Source organism: Leptosomus discolor, chromosome 19 (genome assembly GCF_034619465.1).
Source record: "Leptosomus discolor isolate bLepDis1 chromosome 19, bLepDis1.hap2, whole genome shotgun sequence".
Taxonomy (NCBI): Eukaryota; Metazoa; Chordata; class Aves; order Leptosomiformes; family Leptosomidae; genus Leptosomus; species Leptosomus discolor.
Window position 1 is genome coordinate 11,741,814 of NC_141409.1, and position 20,702 is coordinate 11,762,515.

Genomic DNA, 20,702 nt, shown 5'->3' on the forward strand with positions numbered 1-20,702 from the left:
ACACAGGAACTGGGATCAAGATGAGTGTGATCCAAACCAGAGCTCCCTGTTGATCTCTCCTACCGTTAAACCGCAGCTAGACACAACCACCATCCCAGTTTAGCAAACACAGCTGCCCCTTGGGGCACACTCTAGCAGGAGCCTCAGAGCTGCACCAACCTTGGGCTTCTTCAATAAGCTTTCTCACGCGTGGGCTGGTCGCAATCCCGTTCTTCCTTTGCTGGATTTCCACCCCGGGCACACAGGAAAGCTACGCTGCTGACAGCACCATCCCCTGAGACTGGAAACGCAGGCAGAAGACCGGTGACAGCCCACACATCTGCCTGTGCCGGCTGGGGCTGTGCCTGGCCGCAGGGGCTCTGCAACGCATGCAGAGCTCATCAGAGGCTGTTTGGGTTCCCAGCACCCAGGAGGCAGCTTTGCTGCAGAGGAAACTCCGCGGGCTGGGAGCTTGTTGCAATGTATTTTAGGATTTTTGTTATTATTTTTGACTATATATGTCAAAGAAGAGGAAGGACACAACCCAAGTTCCTCTTCTGCTTCCTTGCACGCTACACACCACAGAAACCACAGGGCGTCCTCCTGTTTCCCGCCACAAACCAATCCCAAACCGCCCAGGGTCATCAACAGATCCCATAAATCCCATGTTCTGGTACCTGCATAATGTAACTGCCTGCATCTGCCAGGCACCATCAGGAGCTCCAAAGCTCTCAGTGACACTGCCTGCTCTGTCAGCACCAAAAACTATTGAGGACCCTCCCAGAATGCCCTTTTGCTCTTCCTTCTAGGGGCTGGGGTGCACGAACAGAAGAAACAGCTGAACCTACAAGGGGCATTCTTGCATAACCTACAGTCTAAATCCCTCCTCTCCCACTGTAAAAGAAGCCAGAGGCACGAGGTCCTGCTGGCAGCTGTCTGTCTCAACTCCATCCTTTCCCCAGGAAGATGTCCAAGGAGTCTGGATGTGTAGCCAGGAAAGCAAGTACCTTGTGTCCAATCTCAACATCCCCTCCCCAGGCAAAGCCATTTTTCCTCAAGCTTCGGTACCTGGCACACACTGCAACACCAGGACAGAAAGGACAACCCCTGGCGGAGAGCTATGGTGGAGTGAGAGTCAGACGCAGGGTCTGACCTTTCTCTTGCCCCTGGCAGAGACGTGGGGCTGCAGCACACCCTGTTGTCAGAGAGGCAAAGCCCTCACCGTGGCCAGGCTAAGCCCAACCTTTTGGGCAGCAAATGGGCACTGGTGGGGCAGGAGCCTCCAGCTGCTCTTTGCTGGCCCAGACCCATCATGGGGCAACGGTGTCTAGACTGCACTCAAGGGATGGGACGCTCCTCACAAGGACTCTTGGAGCCAGGCTGCCCCAGGACAGCAAGGACCCTGCCATGTCCTCTCCTCCCTGCCACAGCATTTCACCAGCCGTGGCAGCAGAGTCTGGCCCTGCATCCCTGGTCGAGCAGTGAACGCAAGCTCAGCCGCTGCCAGGCTCCGAGAGCCTCTCCAATGAACAAAGCCGCACAGGAAATTCTGCCCTTTCTTATTCTATATTTATTAAAATACATACAATCATCTATTTGCTTCTCCTCCCACAGCTCTTATGGTTACCGGGTTACAGTTGTTCTCCCCTCTCTTTTTGCTGTTTTTTTCGCTTCTGAGTGACATCCCTGTGGGGTCTCCTAATGGCCCCAGCGCGTGGGGAGACGCATGCTCGGTCTCCAGAGCCGGGCTGGAAGCAGCACCCGCCTCCCACACCGGTGGCACGGGACTGCTGCAGGCCTTGGCACCGCTGCCTTGGCGAGGAGGGGCAGTGAGCTGGCATGGCAGCACGACACAGCTCGGCCAGAGCAGAGGGCAAAGACCACGCAGGGAAGGAAAGCAGCGGATCCACACGCACACGGGCAGGCAAACACACGTGCAGGCCAGGTCCCACCTCACCTCCCTGTGAGCACCAGTGAACATCGCTGTCAGTTATGTCTCAGCTTGACAGAGGAAGAGCCCCAGATTGTCATCCCACCGTCCCCTCTCCCTCCCTAGAGGTTGTACGGTGACACACTGATGCCATTCATAGAGACCAGCAGTCCTGGAACCCAGACAACGTGTCCAGAGCCACAGGAGGGTCTTCTACATCAAGGTGTGGACTGAATGGCCTCCTGCGAGGGGTCGTGCTGGAGAGGAGTGCATGCACAGGCCAAGTGGTAGGGTTCTTTCCCCCAAAAAATACAACATTAAAACCATCTCTTCTGTTTTCTAGGTATAAGCCCCATGGCCAAGTGATAAATCTTTGCAATCAGAAGGACTCCCAACCTTAACAGTAATCAATAAGAAGCACAAACGCTGCCGGGTGCACGAGCAGAGCCCACCCCTGCCACACCTGCGTGGAACAATCACATGAAAGGAGCATTTATGGTGAGCAACGCCACAGATCAAACCAGGGGGACAGGAATTGTGAACTACTGAGCTTGCAAAGTTACTCTCTGATAATGCATGAAAAAGAGCTAAAAAGCCCAGCGCTAAAGCCCCAGGCACAACGCCCTGAGGTTGGTACAGAAAAGGGGAATCAGGGAAAGATGGGGGGTATATTTCCTTCAAGAAGATCATTTTCTCTGCTTCACAAACACTTCTGCAAGCAGCCACCTTCCATTTTATTTAATAGTTTTGTCAGCTTCTTGTTACTTGTACAATGGCCATGGATTTTATGCTTTTTGATTCAGAGTTTAGTGCTCCAAGAGATGTGAACAGGCCCATCATAACACCCAAGTCATTATTTCCAGATACTCTGAGCAGCTCTGGCCCCAGTCATGTTTGTGGGTACAACAGCTGCAGAGCACACATACACACACACATATATATACACAATATATGAAGCGCTCAGTCTCCCAGTTTAAACTCCTGCATCCAAACTTGCACCTCCGTGGATGGTTGGACTGTCCACGTCAGGGGCTGCTGTTGCTCAAAACTTCCACAGAACCGCTGAGCCCTGTGACAAACCCATCCATCGCTTCGCTTCCAACAAGCGGAGGCAATTTAGCACCACAGGCCTCACGGAAAAATTAGCATTTTGTGTATTTCACGTTGAAAATGAACAGGAAGCGTGAGTCAGTGCAAAGCTCCACGAGCCTTCCCCCCACTGGCAATGCTATTTTCTAGAAGACAGAAGTAGAAACTGTACCTTCCACGTCCACAGCCATTTTTCTTATTAGACAACCCCGTATTAGCAATTCAGCCCCACATCTCCCCGTCCCCTTCTGGCCTGATGCACATGGACTCTTTGTACAACAGGGTAAAACTCACGGAAGGCACAGCCCCGCTGACAAATCTTTTCACTCTTCTTCGATCCCAAAAATGAGTGGCTCAGGCAGCAGCTCAGCTCCTCCAGCCCCGATGGCTGCGAGGTCGGTGAAGCTATCCATCCATGGCCCTGCCGAGGGCAAGGGAACCAGGAGGAGCGAGCCACAGCCAGCCCCTTCCTCAAGAGCATCCTGCAAGGAGGTCCCGGGCAGTGCTGGAGGTGTTGCCAGCAGAAGCAAAGGTAAACAAGTCCTGCTGATGTCTCTGGTGATCCCAAAGCCTAAACAACACTGGGAGAAAGGAGGGAAGGGAAGCACATCCTCCTGGCAGGAGAGGGGACTAGCTCCCTCTCCTCAAGCCTGGGCTAAGGCTGCCACACCGGTGAAGTGAGACGGCGGCACATGGCCAGGTTTCGTCTCATTCTGCAGCCCACTGACTTACCCCAGTGCCTTCCTCGCTGCCCACCCCAGTCCGTGTGCTCCAGCTCCCTGTTCCTCTGCCAGAGGCACAGGTATGTGCCATGGTGGGGAGGTGACAGAAGGGACACCTTGGGAGCCCTTTCCACACCAAGTTTCCAGTTTAACCCTCGCTATTTTACTTTTGGCATCTCCTGCGCCATCCTTCCCTTTTGCAGAGGTTTGTGAGGCAGCTGCAACCGTGTGGGACAAAGACCAGGCTGAAGATGGCAGGGAAGGGCTGATGGGGAGGGAGATGAGGAGCGCAGGAGAAGGGATGCACCAAGGGCCAGCCAGAGCAACCCCAAACCTCGGCCATTTAGCAAAGTGCATTGCAGACATTGCTGCAGTTCAAAAAATATCCCCCAACTTCTGGCAGCAAACAGGCTTCAGCCTCTCTCAAAGAGCCTCCTGGAAGGAAAAGGCACTTAACTCCTCAATTTTCCTTAGCAATACTAAGTAGGAGAGAGAGGAAAAAAAAGCTGAAGAAAGCGTTTGCAGTGGCTGGTGCAGGGAACCAGCCTGGGCTCCATCTCCCAAGCCCAGCAGCTTCCAGGTGTCACCGAATTCTCTGGGTTTTTAGTTTCGTAAGCGCTGCGTCTGCCACCCACAGGTCCCTGCTGTGCCAAGCGCTGGGGACCTGGGCACGCCATCTGCCTGGGAGAGCCATCAGCACAAGGGCAGAAAAAGGAATTCAAGGAGCACACGGACAGGGCGGTGCCAGGACCAGGCCCTCGATCGGTGCCCAGGGTAGAGCAGAACCCCCTGGGGGGCAGAGCAGGACCCACTGGACCAGACACCTCCTCACCCCGGTGCTGATTCGCTGCCAGAGCCGCATCCCCGCAGCAAGGGTAAGGATAGCTCCAAGCAGGATTAGTGCTCCCCATCAGAGCCAGACAATAGAGCATAATGGTCCATTTGCAATCGGTTTCGTCTATTGTGTAAATATGCAAATAGAGTGCAAATTAGCTCGGATGATCACTTCCAGCACAACATACCAATCCCTGCTTTCCTCAGGCCGCAGCTCTGCTCCCCATCCCAACCTCCTTGGACAAGGGTCTCGCTCCGGCAGGACCGGCAGGACCTCACTCGCTCGCCTTCCTCCGGAGGTGAACAACTCCACGCTGGAAGCAAACCACTCGCACCAGCCATCTGCACCCAAGGACAGGACAGACACGAGCCTCCAGCCAAGCTCTCCCTGCAGCCACCCAGCCCAGCCATCCCTTCCCACGGGGGACAGGCTCAGGAGCACCCACAGCACAGTGCTCTTCCCAGCATCTCAGCCGGGAACAGCCTCGGAAGGAGGGGCAAACCCAAAACGCACTCATCCTGCCGAGCCAAGGTCACTAACCCTTGCAGGAAATTCCTGACCCAGCGATCTCCAGGGCTATTTATGGATTACAACATTAAACTATATCTTCCTTGTAGGAGCTATATGCTGAGGAGCAGGTTTCCCGGAGCACCCAGCCCTGTCCCAGCAAGGACACGACCCTTTTTTAACTTATCACGGTGTTGGGTTTGCCTGGGAGCACATGCAAGTTCATTTAAAAGCCAAATCATCCCCAATGCTCAAGAAATCAAGTCACCAAGACTCACACTGCTGGAAGTGAGAAACGAGCCCTCACTGTGGGGCCCCATCAGTCCCGCTGGGGATTTCAGAGGCTGTGCACACCCGGCTCCCCTGGGAAATCACCCGGGTCTTTAATGACAGGGTGCTGTTGCACACAGGGATAACACCAGGCTCGTGATTCATGCTAACCAGCTGTGAAAAATCTTAAGCCTAAACAGACTATTAAACTAAAAAGAGAGCAATTCACTTGTCACAGCCTCCGGCTCTGTTCCTGGAGCCAACAGCCAACCCTCTACTATTGCCTGCTTAAGAAGGGGACTATAATTCCTACGGACACTACAGCAAGCCTCTACACCTCAGCCACTCCTCTGCTCCCAGCCATTACGTATCGGTTGTCCCAGTGCAGCCACACTCTCTGCCCAGACTTACCCCTCGGCTGTCCCACAGGTCCCTGCTCCAGCAGCTGGCATCGTGAGGAAGGCCAGAAAGCCAGCTGGGTCTTGGCCACTTATTATTCTCCCTCGAGGACTGTTCTTAGTCCCCAGAAATCCTAACGCTCCATCACAGGCTCGCTCCTGCCAGTGCAATGGCAGCCCTCCTTCCTCCAGCCCAGGGGACAGAAAAGCTCTCACCTCGAGCCAAAGCGAGGCTTAAAAGTCCTTTGCCCTCTTGCTGTTGCCCAATCCGTTTTTTTTTCCTGGGGCTTCCCCTCCCGTATGGAGCTTACCTGGGACCAGCGTCACCTTCTCCACGTTGGGAACCAGCCAAACCCCTCATCTTGGTAGATGACCAGTCGCAAGCAGGACAATGCTATCTGTTCCCAGCTCTCATCAGGATGAGCAAGGAGACGGTCTCAAGGCAGAGCTCGTTACTCTCCATAATCGTTACTCACAGGAGCGTATCAGGCACCCCATGGCACACAATCCTGGTGGTGTCTCTCTGTCCCTCACCCCAAGCTTTTATACCCTCTACCAATTTTGCCAGTGCCCCATATTTTTCAGGCTCATGTCAAAAAAAAAAAAAAAAAAAAAAGACTGCAAGATCAGGAAAGTGCTAATTCTTGATAATGACCTGCTGGGAAAATTCTCCCTTCTGCATAGCCCCAAACTGCTATAACAGCTAGGGATGAAGCATGGAGAAGAAACTTCTCCACACTCCAGACCCCTGCAGAACACTCCCTTCTATTGAAAGCAGAAAATTATTATTAAGAGAGACGTGGGAGGAGGAAGAGTCTTTTCACACCGTTCAAGGATACAAACACTTACAGAAATAAACCCCGAGAGGCAGGCTTGTCAACCCACCTGCCAGACCAGGATGCAATGGGATGAAAGAGGGGGATGTCTCCTGGATCAGAAGACAGGAGAAAAACAGAAGCAGAACACTGAAGCGAACATCTGTGTGGTCCCACAAGGCTCTCTGCTATTGCGTGGATTCAGAAGTGATGGTGACGACTGCAAATTATCCAGTACAGTCCAACCTAAACCTGACTGTAAGCAGTTGCAGGAGGATCTTGCAGCACTGACTGACCCGATGACAAAATGTCAGATGAAAATTAGCATCAATAAATGCCAACTAATCCAAAAGGAGGGGCGGCAAAATTCACCTTCCTGCACAAGCACTTGAAGGTCTGCAAATTAGCACTCAGAAAAGAGCCAAAAATCACAGTAGATAACACCACAAAGCCAACAGCTGACTGTCAGTGGTGCTCAAAACCCAAAATGTTAGGAGGGGCTGTTACACTACAGCTAAACCCACATCAGAGCCACACACAGCTCTGGTTCCCCTCCTCAGAGACGACACAGCACAGAGAAGGGCGACAGAGATAACTGCAAGGACACAAAGCAGTTTGTTCAAGGAGAGATTAAATAGATCAGGAGGATGCTTTAGCCTGGAAAGAGCCACGATGAAAGGCGGGTGAGATCAGAGCAGACGGCCAGGGAGCAAGCACATCACAAGAGCTGTAGGAACCCAGGGAAATCACAGGGCAGCAGGCTCAAAGGAGAAGCAGCATGCTTTCACAAAGAGCAGCTGCACCAGAGAAGTCACATCCTCTTGCGGAGGCAGAAAGCACCAGTGCGTTCAAGAGGGACCAGGCAGATGCCAGGGGAGGTATCCAGCCACGTCTTCCAAGCACAACCTCTGGGTACAACCTCCAGCTCAGGATCCGACCCGACGGGCTGCAGCGGTACAGCCCTGGGAAGGGTTGCTCTGTACCTGCCCTCCGTCCCCACCACCGGTGTAAGAGTCAGTCCGAAACCAACATTGTCTCAACCTTGTCATCAGGAACGTGGACAGTGAAGTACCCCGAAAGTGAGGCTAACACCTTGACATGAGCCTGCAGTGGCCTGAGAAGCAGTTGCTGATCCTGGGAATGGAATGCCAGGCTTGTGAGGTCGTTATGCCCTGGGCAGAGCAAGGACAAGAGCTGCATCTGGCAGGAAACAGCAAAAGGGTAGAGATGCTGCTGTCTGCTGCTCCCTTCTAGAAACCTTGTGAGGGGAGAGAACAGCCGAAGGAGGGAGCCTTGCGGAGGCAAGAGGGCTCTGTTTTGGCTAAAGAGTGCTGTGGTGCCAGGGACAAGCCTGAGGACCGTTATCAAGAAGGATCGATCAGCATCGATGGAGCCAAGAAGAGGCTGAGATACAGAGGAGCAGCAAGGGGCGCTACTGGGCATAGAAAAGGGCTCCTCAGCACCCGAACTTTGGAAGATTTCCCCACCAAGGATCACAATGATCATTAGGACCGGCAGGATGCTGCCTGGACCTGGGACCATCGGGACACCTTGGACCCGCGGTGGTAGCTATCGATCTCTGTCCTCTTTTCACTTTACTTTCCCCTTTCCTTTCCCCCTCTTTCCCTATCGCAAGCCGCTTTACGAGCAAACAATATAGTTTCACTGTCTGATTGGAGCAAACCCCTTTGATGTGGTCGCCTTAATTTTGCACTTGGAGATCACAGCGAACGCACCATCACGAGTCCACGGAGTGGGCCGTGACAACCGGCCACTGTCAAAGGTCGCCAAGCCAGAGGCACCTGCGCTCAGCCCTAGTATGGCTCTTGGCCTGTTTTTATTCATAAGAAGGATGAATGAGATGTTCCACACTCCAGCACAGTTTGGCATGGATGCAAGAGAAACGCTAACGAGCTCCAAAACAAACTGCATGCAGCACTTGGGAACCAGGCGCGGAGGTCAGGAAGAGGTCGCTGATGGAGAACTGGGAGGATTCAAATAGATGCTGTAAATATTTTTGCAGAGGAGAAAGAGCCTTGAGCACAGGCAATGACCTACTTTGCTGTTCTTCAGCGAAGGGTGGCACAGCCGTGCCAGAACCCCACGGCAGTTTCTAAGGAGGATGTTCAGCGTGTCGAGGGTCCTCCGTTGAACAGAATAGCAAGGAGGTGCCCCAAACCTCTTCCCACTGACCCAGCTGTGCTGGCAGGCGCTCTCCTGTCGGAGTTTTCACAGCACAACCTGCTGACAGCCCTGTCGAGCCCCGGATTTCAGACTCCCGCCAGAGCCACACGGTTCCCTTTCCTAATCAGCTGAGGAAAACAAGAGCAGAATTCCTTCTTATCTCTGCGACATAAACACTCTGAAAATACAAGGTGTTTGGCTCTGCAGTTTTATGGCTCCCTATTGCAATTTCTCCTGGAACAGCGAGGCCAGGATCCCCATGGGCAGCCAGAGCAACAGTTGTTGCAATCCACAAGGCAGACTTTTTGGAAGCTGATAAATGTCTAAGCTAGTCATCTCGCCTGGAGGAACTGGTTATTAATTAGCTACAGAGTCTGGTTCAGTGCAAGCTCTGCCAAAGCATCATCTTCCCATTCATTTCCAGGCATTCCAGACAGCAACAGGCTCTCAGCTGCAGGGACCATCCTTGTGCTAAACTGAGACAGCCCCTTGGAAACATCTGAGGTGTAGCACGAGAGACCATGGGGTAGCCATTCTGGGTCTGGATGAGCGTTCACACCAAGCAAGAATCCAGTTTCATCGCTGCTTTTTGCCTTTTTTTTTTTTTCTCTTTTTTTTTTTGTGCATTCATGTCCCTCATGGATTCAGATCAGCTTTCCCAAGTTCTCTCACACAGACACAGCCTTGGGAACCCACCAGCCACCTCGAGTTCAGCGAGGACAGCAGGCAAACACCTGCCTTTGGACTCAAACAGCAGTTTTGACCAGAGCAGCAGAAGGTGCCTATAGGCATTTTCTACCTTGCTGCCACTGCTCCAAACCTTGCTGTGATTCCTAGTGACAGAACATACGATATGTCCTGGCTGCCCAGCCGGGTGGGACTGAGGACAGACCCCACCCCAGCACAGCCCCTGTCAAGCCAAGCCCTCTCTAGCTCCACAAGCACGCCCAGAGCTGCCGTGCCAGCGGTGCTCGCAGCTCTCCCTGGTTGCTGCTCTCCAGCCCCCAACCTCGGCTCCTCAAGCACTTGCACTGGGGCAGCCGCTCCAGCTGGGACCCACCTTCCCTCCACACCCTGTTCCCAAACCCACAGCAAAGTGCCCGAACCCCCGAACCCCGCCCCGCTTGGCACAGGACACCAACTGTGTACCCCAAGTATAAACAGCAGCACTGAACCTACGCAGCAGGGTGCGAGCTAGCAGACAGAACATCTCCTGTCAGAGACATTAAAAACAGGCATGAGAAAAGCCACATACGTCCAAGACAAAGACGTGATCTTCCTAAACAGCTTCTCCAGGTGCCATCGTCCGTGTCACCTTCTTTCACCTTTTTCTTCTTAAATAAGCCATAGCAGCGGGAAGTAGCGGATGGAAAAACCTCTCCTCTCGCACGTCCCCGCTTCTCCCACAGGCCCTCTTACTTGTGCAGGATATTTTCGCATGAGTCCTTCCATATGGCCACTCATCCATCACTGCTTCTTACCCGAGTGCCCTTACATGGGCAAGGCAGAGGAAGCAGAGCTGCTGGCCGGAGGAAATCCTGTATTCCCCTAAATGACAGACTAGCTCCTTGCACAAACATTTACCCAGATTTCCCAGGAGGTAGGAAAGTAAAATTTAGGCTATTTGTACCCTCTGGGTGCCAGAAATGTGTATTTGCTCTCCAAACATATTTTCAAGTGCCTTTGCAGTTAACCCCTTGCTTTCGGACTGGAAGGGACTCTCAGGACCATCGTCCCCTTATAAGGAGGGCCAGAAGAAAGCACACAGACATTTCCACACACGCCTCCGCACTCAGGCAACTGAGAAGACGGAATTTCCCTTCAATAGCTTTTAAGCCACCTTTAGGTTTGCTACGCAAGGGGATAATTGAGGCTTCCATTTATTTCCATGGGGCCAGCCCAGCTGAAGTCCCCTTGAACATTTAGCAGAAGGTACACGGAACGTGTTACACAGCTTTGCGGCTCAGATATATCCTGGCTCTCACATCCTTCGCACACACCTCTGGTGACAGGTCTGCTTGGCTGCCATCACACCTACCCCTGCGAGCGTACGCCTGGAAGCACGGAGCGGAGACAAGCCGAGGAGCTTGCGTAGGACTCCCGAGCCCTGGTCTGCCCCAGGGACACCCGTCAGACACAAACCCCACGTCAGACACGGGCAGGGCGCTGCCTGCACGGCCCTTTCAACTGAACAGAGGTAAAACCCACGGGAGGTGAGGAAGAAACTCTTGCACCAGGCAGAGGCTGAGTGACAGCAGGTCGTTCGACGTGGATGATCACCCACTGCAAGGGGCTGCGCACCCCCAGCCCAAGCTGCAGAGGAGGAAACCAAACAGCACATTAGCCCGTGGGCCCCTGGGATCGTCTAATGGGGGAGAGGGTCCGTATTGCTCTGCCTGCTCCTGCACGGTTCTCTTCAGCCAGTTTACAACCATCATTTTCTGCTTCTTCAGCTGAACAGCACTGAAAAAGCACGTTAGAGACCCAAGCAGCTCCGAGCTGGAGTAACAGGCAGCTACAGGCAAAGCTGCCGAGTCCTGAGGGCTCCAACCCACTGGTTCAATCTCTCTGGAAGGGCAGCAAAGGGGCTGAATGCAGAGGCAGGCAAGGCAAGCCAGGGAAAGCAGCGGCATTTCAACCTCGGCAGAGCCAGAGGGAGTTAGAAACACATTGAGCTGTATAATAATAATGAGAAGATGAAGCTGTTCTATTCAGATTGGAAGAGACAGAGGGGAAGACCTTTGGACAAGGATTTCGTTGTTGTGCGTTAGATGAGGATAAATGGCCCCGAGCAGGACTGCAGTCTAAGTAATAAGGAGCAATAACTGCTGTCTGAGCTGAGCAACTCATCATTTTCCTGTAATGCTGGAGTCCGAACCCTCGGCAAGCTGCCGTCTCTAGCCTGATCTCTGATCTCCCCGCCAATACAGACGCGTTCGAGAACCTCCTCAAGGACGTCATTTCTGCAAACACACCGAGTACAGCTGCAAAACGAGGAAATTGGGTTTGGGGAAGGCTCTATGGCTCTGCCACCCCCCCCGGCATACCCAAGTTAGGTGGTCCTGGTTCCCGAGGCACCAGGGTGCCTTGGCCACATCAGACATTGTGCCTCTGACAGAGAGGACAGCAGGGGAAACGATGGATGAGGGACTTAATCCCAAGAACCAATATTCAAGGGTTTTACCAATTACCCAGTCAGTGGCAAAGTACTGGAAGTTAAAGAGTTCACCGAATAGACTGTTCCTTCTTTTTTCCATCTGGGCTTTTAGGACTAAAAGATGGTCTCCCTAAATCATAGCAAGCAGACGTCAATACAGAAAACCCCAGATGACCAGCCCAGGGTACAGACCCAGCCAAGGTCCTTATCTGCCAAGAATTAATTGATACACACACTTCATTTGCGCATTTAACATTCAATGTGCGTGGCTGTCGGAAGAGCCCCGCTAGTAAATATAATCAGATCGATGATAATATAAAGGAGTTATCCAGAAAAGCTGGGATACTTCAGCAACAAGCACGCATCCCCTTGTGAGACACCTCTGCTGCTGCCTGGGCACAGGAGGACGGTGGCACTGGGTCCCTGTGACCCCCTCCGAGCAGCTCTTCACTCCTACACCGCAGCCCCTCCCTCGTACTGGACATTATAACTTTGGCATAAAACCAGCCCGAAGCTGGAGCGTGGGCTGCATTGGAAACAGAGCCTTTCCACCTGCGTGTGTTTTAGTCCTCTGGCTTTGGGGGGGCTTCGGGGCTCAGCTCCTCCAAAACCCTGCCTGACCCACACAGCGTGGAGCACGGCCTCAGTCTGCCAGAAGGGCTGCCTTGGCCCTTTCCCCATGAAGGGTGTGACTGGGAACAACTGGGCAATCCCCAAGCAGCCCCTGTGCCCAGGCAGCCCCTAACTACCCCGTTCCCAAGGCGATGGTGCCCAGAGGGGCGTTCGCAGGGGACCCCAGCCAGCCCTGGAAGTGTCGTGGAAACTTTCTTCCAGGCTCGGGGCATGGGAAGGGCGGTGGGAACGTGGGGCGAGGGTCCAGCCAGGCCGGACCCGGCTCCCCCCGCAGGGTCTCGGCCGCGGCGCGACCCCTCCGGGAACCGACGGGGTGGGGGGTGGGGGGGAGAAGGGGCTCCCCTCGGCTCCGCACGGCGAGGGGGCTCCGCGGTCCCCCAGCCCCACCGCTCCCCACGACGGCGCCATAGGCAGCCCCCGGGGAGCTCCCCCCCGCACCCCGATACACACGGACCGACCCCCGCCGGCAGCCCCCAACCCCGCGCCCCGCCGGGGGGTACCTGTGGGCGCTGCCATCGTCGTAGACGAAGGAGCGGTTGGTGTAGCACTCGGTGCAGACGGCCGCCCCGCCGGCCGCCCTGCCCTCCGCCGGCCCCGCCGGCTTGTAGATCCCCTGCAGGCTCCGCTCTTCGCCCGAGAAAGGCATCAGCGAAGCGGCGCGGGTGCCCGGAGGGGCGAGGCGGAGCAGAGCATGGGAGCCCCGCGCCGCCGAAGGCGCCGGCCGGGGGTTGCCGGGCGCGGGCAGAGCCACCGCCGCCGTCCCGCTCCCGCTCCCGCTCCCGGCCGCCCATCACGGCGCGCCCCGCCGCCGCCGCAGCAGCCCGCGGGCCGGCCGGGGGCTCCGCATCCCGGGGACGAGGAGACCGCCGCGGGGGAAGCCCGGCGGGGTCGCGGGCAGCAACAGGTACCGGGAAGTTGCGGGGCACGGGGTGATGCACCGGGGAGGGGGGAAGGGGGGGGGGGGGGGTCCTGCCCTACGCGCACCGGCGGAGCGGCGGCGCGGCGGCCCCGCTCGCCTCCTCCCCTTGCCCCCTGCGGCTGCGGCGCTGCCCGCCGAGGAAGCCCATGGCGCGGAGCGGCGGGGCGGGAGCCGCCACCTCGCTGCTCGCCCCCCGCCCGCCGCCGCCGCGCCCCCCGCCCCGGCCCCGGCCCCCGCCCCGCCGCTGCACCGCGGCGCCCCCTGCCGGCCATGGCGGCCCCCGCCGCCGCCCCCCGCCCCGGCCCCGCGCCCCCCGCTGCGGGCACCGGCACCGGCTGCGCGGGGCGCGTCCCCTCTGCCCGCCCGCCTCCCCTGGAGGCCTCGCGTTCGGTGTTTTACGGATTTTTCTCTTTTCCCTATTTCTTCCCTTTTTCCCCCTTTTTTCCCTATTTTTTCTTTTTTTTCCCCGCTTTATTTTTTCCCCTGCTTTTTTCTCCCTTTTTTCCATTTTCCCTTTCTTTTCCCCCTATTTCTTCCCTTTTTTCCCCGTTTTCCTTTTTTCCTTTGCTTTTTTCCCCTTTTTTCTTTTTTTCCTCTTTCTTTTTTTCACCCCTTTTTCTTTTTTGTCCTTTTTTCCTTTTCTAAAATTTGAAAAATTTATTTTATTATTTCATTTCATTTTATTTTCTACTAGCCGTATAAATATTTGTGTTGAGCGCTGCTGGGCCTTGGGGTTGTGCCGAAAGCAAACAGGCCAGCCAAGGCCTGGCCTGCTGGGGAATTCCTGTGCCGTGCTGTGTAGCCTTGCTGGGGAGCATTGATCTTCCAGGGAGGGCCCTGCTGCAACAACACGGCCCCGCTGCGGGAATGTCCCCGCCCCAGGGACAGCAGGAGCAACTTGGAAATGAGCCGTCCGCCTCTGGGAAAGGGTTAACGGGATGGAGCCCAAGGTGCCTTCTCTCCCCTCGAGGTTCAGCCCCATGGGTGCTACGTGCCAGGAGTGTCAGGAGGTGCCAGCTGTAGTGATGTGGCCAAGTCCAAAGCGCCCCAAAACTGCGTCCCCCCTCAGGGGGCTGGATGCGCGCTGCTGCAAACAGAAGACCCACACGACCCACGCTGGCCCAGGGCCACGGTGGGGACCGAGCTGGCCCCCTGGCAGGGGCGGCCATGCAGCCCACGGGGCAGCAGTTCTGCCCCAGCTCTGGCACGCTCCTCTCCTTTTTTGCTGCTTTTTATTTAATTTATTTTCCGGAGATCACACTCTTGCAGGGGTGCTGGGGAGCTGGTGCTGACCCGCAGGATCCCGGGTCTGCGCAGGTGAGCAGATATCCCCAGGGAGAACCATTGAGTACAAAGAAACACAGTGCCCAGGCAGCCCCCATGCCTCCTGCAACGCTCCCCTGCCCCCTCAGCCCCCCCAAAACACCAAAACCCGCCCAACCAGACCCCAGGGGTGGGTGACGCCATGCGGGCCAGGAGCTCGGTGCTTCCAGAGTTTCTCTCCGACAGCTCCAGGCAGCTCCCAGCCCTCCCCTGCCCCCGGGCTGCCCCCCACCCTCACACTCCCCAGCCGCTGCTCCCAGGAGCCCTGGCCCCCCGTGGGATGCACTGGCACACGGTGCCCGTTCCCTGCCGCAGCCTCCGCTGCGCCGCAGCCTCCAGCTCTAGAGGAAAGTGCCCACTCAGGTGGGCTGGGCTTTACTCTTCTCCCTGGGACCGGAGACTTCGGTTCTCCCGCAGCATCGCTTCCTCCTCCTCTCTCTCCATATGGACTCTCCTACACTAGGAGTCATTTGAGAGAAAAGCAATTAATACTCCCCGTGCAATCCATCCATGTGATGCTTCCCGACCCATCATGCTTTTAAGTACAAAAGTTGTTCTTCATTCACTAATTGCCTCACATTATCGGGTGCAAAATGTTAACGTGCAGCTCTGCGAGGAGAGGGGTGGGTGGCACAGCAGCGTATTGACATGCTAGGTGATAACACAGGAGTGGAGGAGGAATTATTTAAACCACTTGGGGGGGTGGGGACAGTGAGAAAAGAGAAAGGAGAAATGAAAGACAAAGCCAGATGGAGAGAACATCCCCATCCAAATGCTGCAGCTCGAGCAGGGAGGTTGGGCAGTCCCACCTGCCCTCCGCCCTGCGGTATGCACTGGCGACGGGCTGGCCATGGAGCTGCGCCTGGAAGGGCACTGGTGCCTTCCCAGTCCCACCTGAGCAGAGGTCCAGCCACTGGGCACAGGGACAAGCTGTCCCAGGAATGGCACTTGGTGGGATCCTACCTGAGAAAGGAGAGCCCTTGTCCTGGGGCCTGCTCCCGGCTCCAGCACGGACGAGCTCCGCTGCTTCGCAGAACTTGCAGCCTTTGCTTCCTCTCCCACTGAACAGGTACAAGACGATCATCCGTAACAAACCACTTTACAACCCCTTATTAACAGAATAAAAAGCAAAATACTTTCCTTCCTTCCCCATTGGTTATTTTTTTCTTGCCCTGCCATTATTCATCTCCAAAAAGTATTTCAGGGCATAGTTGCTTCATAAAACAGAGAATAACCAGGGGGTGGGGGCGTATTTATGCCTGGGCAGGGAGTGTGCAGCACATCCAGGGGTGCCAAGTGCCATTGGCACAGCCACGTGCTGTGTGTGCACGCACATGAGTCCTCCGTAGCAGAGCCAGGCTCGGGGAGCAGCGTGGGGGAGGTGGCGCAGGGCTCCTGGGAAAGGCAAACCTCCAGTCTGCGACCCCCCACAGGGCCGAGCGTGGGGGAAAGCACGGTTGCCCCCGGCAGATCGCAGCCCCGGCTGCCCGAGGGGCTGGGCATGGGGCAGCGGAGACTCAACGCTGCTGTTGCTGCGCCTGGGAGAGCAATATATAAATCCGTGGGAGGCAACGGTGGGATGAGTCAGAGGGAAGAGGGAGAGAAAGTCATCTTCTGAGGAACATTGCCCCAGTCCAGCACACCACGGTGCTCCAGAGCCAAGTGAGGATTCATGCCAGAGGGTGTCCTTGTCCTGCTCGAGCTCCCCGATAACCCCCTGCCAGGAGGGCGATGGGGGATGGCCCTGCTGGTGGGAGCCTTGGCCACAGCCGGGGGGTTGCAGCCCCCTCCTCATCCCTGGGGCACCCCCAGGCCCACGCAGCTGGAGCACAACTGGATCCATCCCCCACCGTGGGACCCAGAGAGGATGGGCTGGGGCATTGCGCGAACCCCAGGACCTGCACTCAGCCCCTGTTGCCCTCCACAACCTTGGGCAAACTTTGCGTTTTTGGGTACCACACACACACAGGCACCCCCCATCGACCCCAGAAGAAACGCCCCAGCTTGCTGCCCAGCAGCACTGCAGCCACAGAGCATCCACGGGGTCAGGCAGGGCAACGCCTGATCTGCTCCCAGCTGCAAATATTGTCAAAGCACGGACTGAATTTAATCAAAGCGGAGCCTGAGTCAAGACTCAAACGCTTCGGATGTTGTGCGTGTCAAATGAATTTCATGCGAAATCTAGATTTGCCAGGCGCAAACACAGCCTGTGTCTGACTTCAGGGAATGAAAGGGCAAGGCAAAGTAACCTCCACGGCCCACTGTGAAAATCAGTAACGAGGGGAAAACTTCTGGTCTACTGCAAAATAGGCAACTTTCCTGTCAAGTTGACATCTTGATGGAGAGACAACCAGGAACCAGCTCAGCCCAAGGCCTGGGGCCCTGTGGCCTCGCATCTCGACGTTTTTCACAAGCTCATGTTCTCTCCATCCAGCTTCTATTTAATTCAGTATTTCTGAGGCTCAGTGCAGCACTTGCAGAATGCACAGAGGGTTTAAGCTGTCTTCACCAAGAAATATAGCGGTAGTTAGTTGTCAAAGCTGTCATTAAACTCAAGAAGTAATAATCAAACATACCCATACAAAAAGATGGAGCTCTGTAACTCTGAGACTGATGTACGCAAAAAAAAATGAACGCTAGGAACTTGGCTATAAAAACATGATTCTAACCTAGTCAGCTGAGCCATTAAATAGGAAGAAAAGACATCCTCGTTTGTGTACCAGTGGCAAATCTATTTGTCCAGTGTGTCAGCGCTCCAGTTCTTTGTTTTTAAGTTTTCTACATATGTTTAACACCTAAAGGGATGTTAAATATCAAAAAACCAAATGAAAAGCACACTGTACAACTCATAAAGCCTTGTCTTCCATCATCTCCCAAGCCTCACGGAACACTTAAGGTGAAGAATTGCCTGCAAGAGCTGAATCATATCCTTAAGCAAAAACATTGCAATTAGGTGACTAAGACCAAAACAATTGTCTCCCTTTATTTATTGCAACTGATGCTGTTATTAAAAACCAGACAAGTCCGTTCCCAGCCCCTCGCGCTATCGGGTCTGTGTGCGCTGGTGAAACACTGCGGGAGGCAGTTTGTAAATAGAGGGGACCCTTTGGGCAGGGTCCAAAACACGGGGAAGGTGCTTTGTGCTCCCAGGAGCATCCTGGTGGGGCTGCCAGGGGATGCTTTGTGACCGAGGTCAGCTCTGATCCCTAAAATAAGACAAGTGGCTGCCCAGGGGCACGGGGAATGCCTCGTGGAAAGAGGTCTTTGTGTGAGAAAAGCCAGGCTGCGCAGACAGGATCTAGCACATCTCTGGAGCAGGAGCAGCCAGGTGGAGATTGGAAAGCCTCCCTGCGGGGATCAACCCGGCTTTTGGGAAGAGCCTGGGAGCAGGGGGGACCGTGGTGGGGGTGGAGAGGGGTGTCCTCCCTTCAGGGAAGAACAGCACGTGGCACGGAGCAACCTCACAGACACCTGGGGCAGGCAGAGTCCAGCTTTTATATTTGAGCAAATTTATATTGGGTAAAAAACAAAATAAATCAATTTTCACTGGTTTTCCCCAACAAACCCCGCCCGCCCGCGCCATCGCCTGAGAATGGTGCGTCATCCAAAGCCTTCGCATTTTCGTGAAGCGGAGCTGAGCAGCACTGAAACAAGCCGGGCTCTGCTCCCCCCTTCCAAATGTTCACAGCGTTGGGAGGGAAGCCAGGAGAATTTGAGAGATGCTTTACGAAGCTGCGGGTATGGCTAGTCCCCAGCAGCACACTGAACCACAGCTGCCCACCCTGCTGCACCAGCCCTGGGCTTGTCCTGCCCAACAACATCTCCCACCACCCTGTGGGCACCTCTGCTTTCATCTTTGGGCATCCCAGGAGCTCAGGGCCCTGCCCTCTCCAAAAAAAAATCAGACCCAAACTCCAAACATCCTTCAGTCTAAACACTCGCTGCTCATACGGGAGGTCTGTTGTCCGCAGCATTATTGGTACATCCCTGCTCCCGTAATGAGGTTTGCTTGGACATAAAATCTAAGGAAAATGTGAAAACACCTTACATAAAGCAAATTATAGCCCTGTGGCTCAGGAAAACCTGCTTTCCCCGTTGTTTCCCTAATTTAACCACCAGATTGTTGAGGGTTTCAGCGAAGCTGGAGGAACAGCTCTCCTTTCCCCAGACTGACCTGACTTTAGGTGCTCCAGGATCCTGAATTGACTCTTCTGGAAACTCTTGGCTCTCACTGGGAGTGAGGTTTTCACTGAATGTGTTTGATTTTACCCACCTGAAAAACGAGATAAGGTCATACATAAGCTGCTGTGTCTTGCATTTGCCTGAAGCCTGGGTTTTAATGGTGATGGAGGCATCACCTCCAGGCAAACTCCCTGGAGCCGAGGTTTGCAGCACTCCCAGCTCAGTTATTTTACCCTTCAGCAGTCTTTTCGTTTCTGTTCCTCAGCTTTCTCCCAGTGGGATTCAGCCAGGCTCTTCGGATAAACAAAACCCCAGCCCGCGAGCTGCCCGCGCCCCAGCTGCGGCTGGATAGTGCTCGTCCCATGGACGTGGTACCGGCGACCGTTTGAAGCTCCTGCTGCCACCACAGAGCAGTGCTGAAGAAATGACTTCAGAAGTACTGCAAGCACCACGCTGTGCATAATTGCAACAGGGACGATACGCATGTGGGTTTTATTATTATTCTAAAAACGCACAATTGGAAAAGCCAATATTTTTAATGGAAGTGGTTTCAAATGCTAGTATTTATTTGCTTATTAAATTGTTTAGCTGGAGACGGACCATCTTCAAAGGAGGAATTTTATTCCCAGAATGGGTATCTGGGGCTATAGTGCTATATTATTATACATGAAAAATATCCCCTTATTAGCTTTTTATTTCAGAGAACACATTTAACTGACACTTCCCGTGCTGACAGCTTGCCAAGCTTCAAAGCACAACTTCTGCAAGGATTACAACGATTGTGAGGCTGGTCCAGATGAAGCTGTAGCCCAGCTGACACACAAGCTCTGTGAAAGTTTCTCCTGGTTTTGGACAGCTGAGGTCCACGTTGGGACACACACGCTGTGTGTGTTTGGGCCATCTTTCAGGGGGGCCCAATGCACTTCCCAGCTGTGACCACAATTTGGGGATCTGGTTTCTTCTGTAGTTCCGGCTGCTCCCTACATCAATGCAGATTTCCCAACACTCATGGGAAAGATCTCCCCACACTGCCACAGACCCAGGGGCTAGGAGAGCTGATGGGTTCAGCCAGAGCTGGGGGACTGACCCTTGGTCAGCCCAAGCCAGAAATCAAAGCTCTTCTCCAACTCCCTGGGACATTTGGCTCACACAGGTTCCCCTAAGGATGCTTCGGGGAGAATTGCAATGGTCAGAGCATCCCACCCTTGCAAGGCACGCAGCTAAGGCAAACCACAGCAACGCTGCATTCTCCTTGCACCCTTTCACCCAAGGATGCAGTAACAAAAACGCACCCTTATCTGTGAGAAATCTTTTCAAAAATTAAAAAAAAAATAATTCTTGATCTCTCTGCTCTCACATGGAGGCTGGAGGTCCCGGGCTTGTGCTGATGAAGGCTGAAACCTCCCACCGCAATTTGCCCATCAAACAGCATCACTGCTATCACCTGCCCCCTCTACCTGCCCTCCCCAGGGGCTGCTGAGGACCCGCAACCCCCCTCCTCCCTCAGTACTCCATGGGCCCCAGGGCTCGCAGACCTGCTGCCAAACCCAACTCTCACCCCTGCTGACACCTCCATCCTGTTTGTGGTGTCTTTGGCACTTCCCCTTCCAGTACTTCCAGTCCCCTGCGGCTCCTCAGCCCAGTCAGCTCCAGCGCAGGCCGTGGCTGTGCCAACATTAACACACGGAGGCTCCGGTGCAGCCGAGGCCACCACAAAAGCAGGAGCCTGCCCAGGGGTAGATCACCGCAGCCCAGCGCC

General features: G+C 54.8%; 1 protein-coding gene across 2 annotated transcripts in view; it reads right to left on the minus strand.

The window, feature by feature from the left end:
* KCNT1 (potassium sodium-activated channel subfamily T member 1) overlaps positions 1-13,165 on the minus strand; it is an 88,395-nt gene extending 75,230 nt beyond the window's left edge. For both annotated transcript variants that reach the window (XM_086475601.1, XM_086475600.1), the window contains exon 1: positions 13,020-13,165. In XM_086475601.1, the coding sequence (XP_086331727.1) occupies positions 13,020-13,165 (146 nt within the window). The remainder of the gene's footprint in view (positions 1-13,019) is intronic.
* Positions 13,166-20,702: the final 7,537 nt, after the last annotated feature.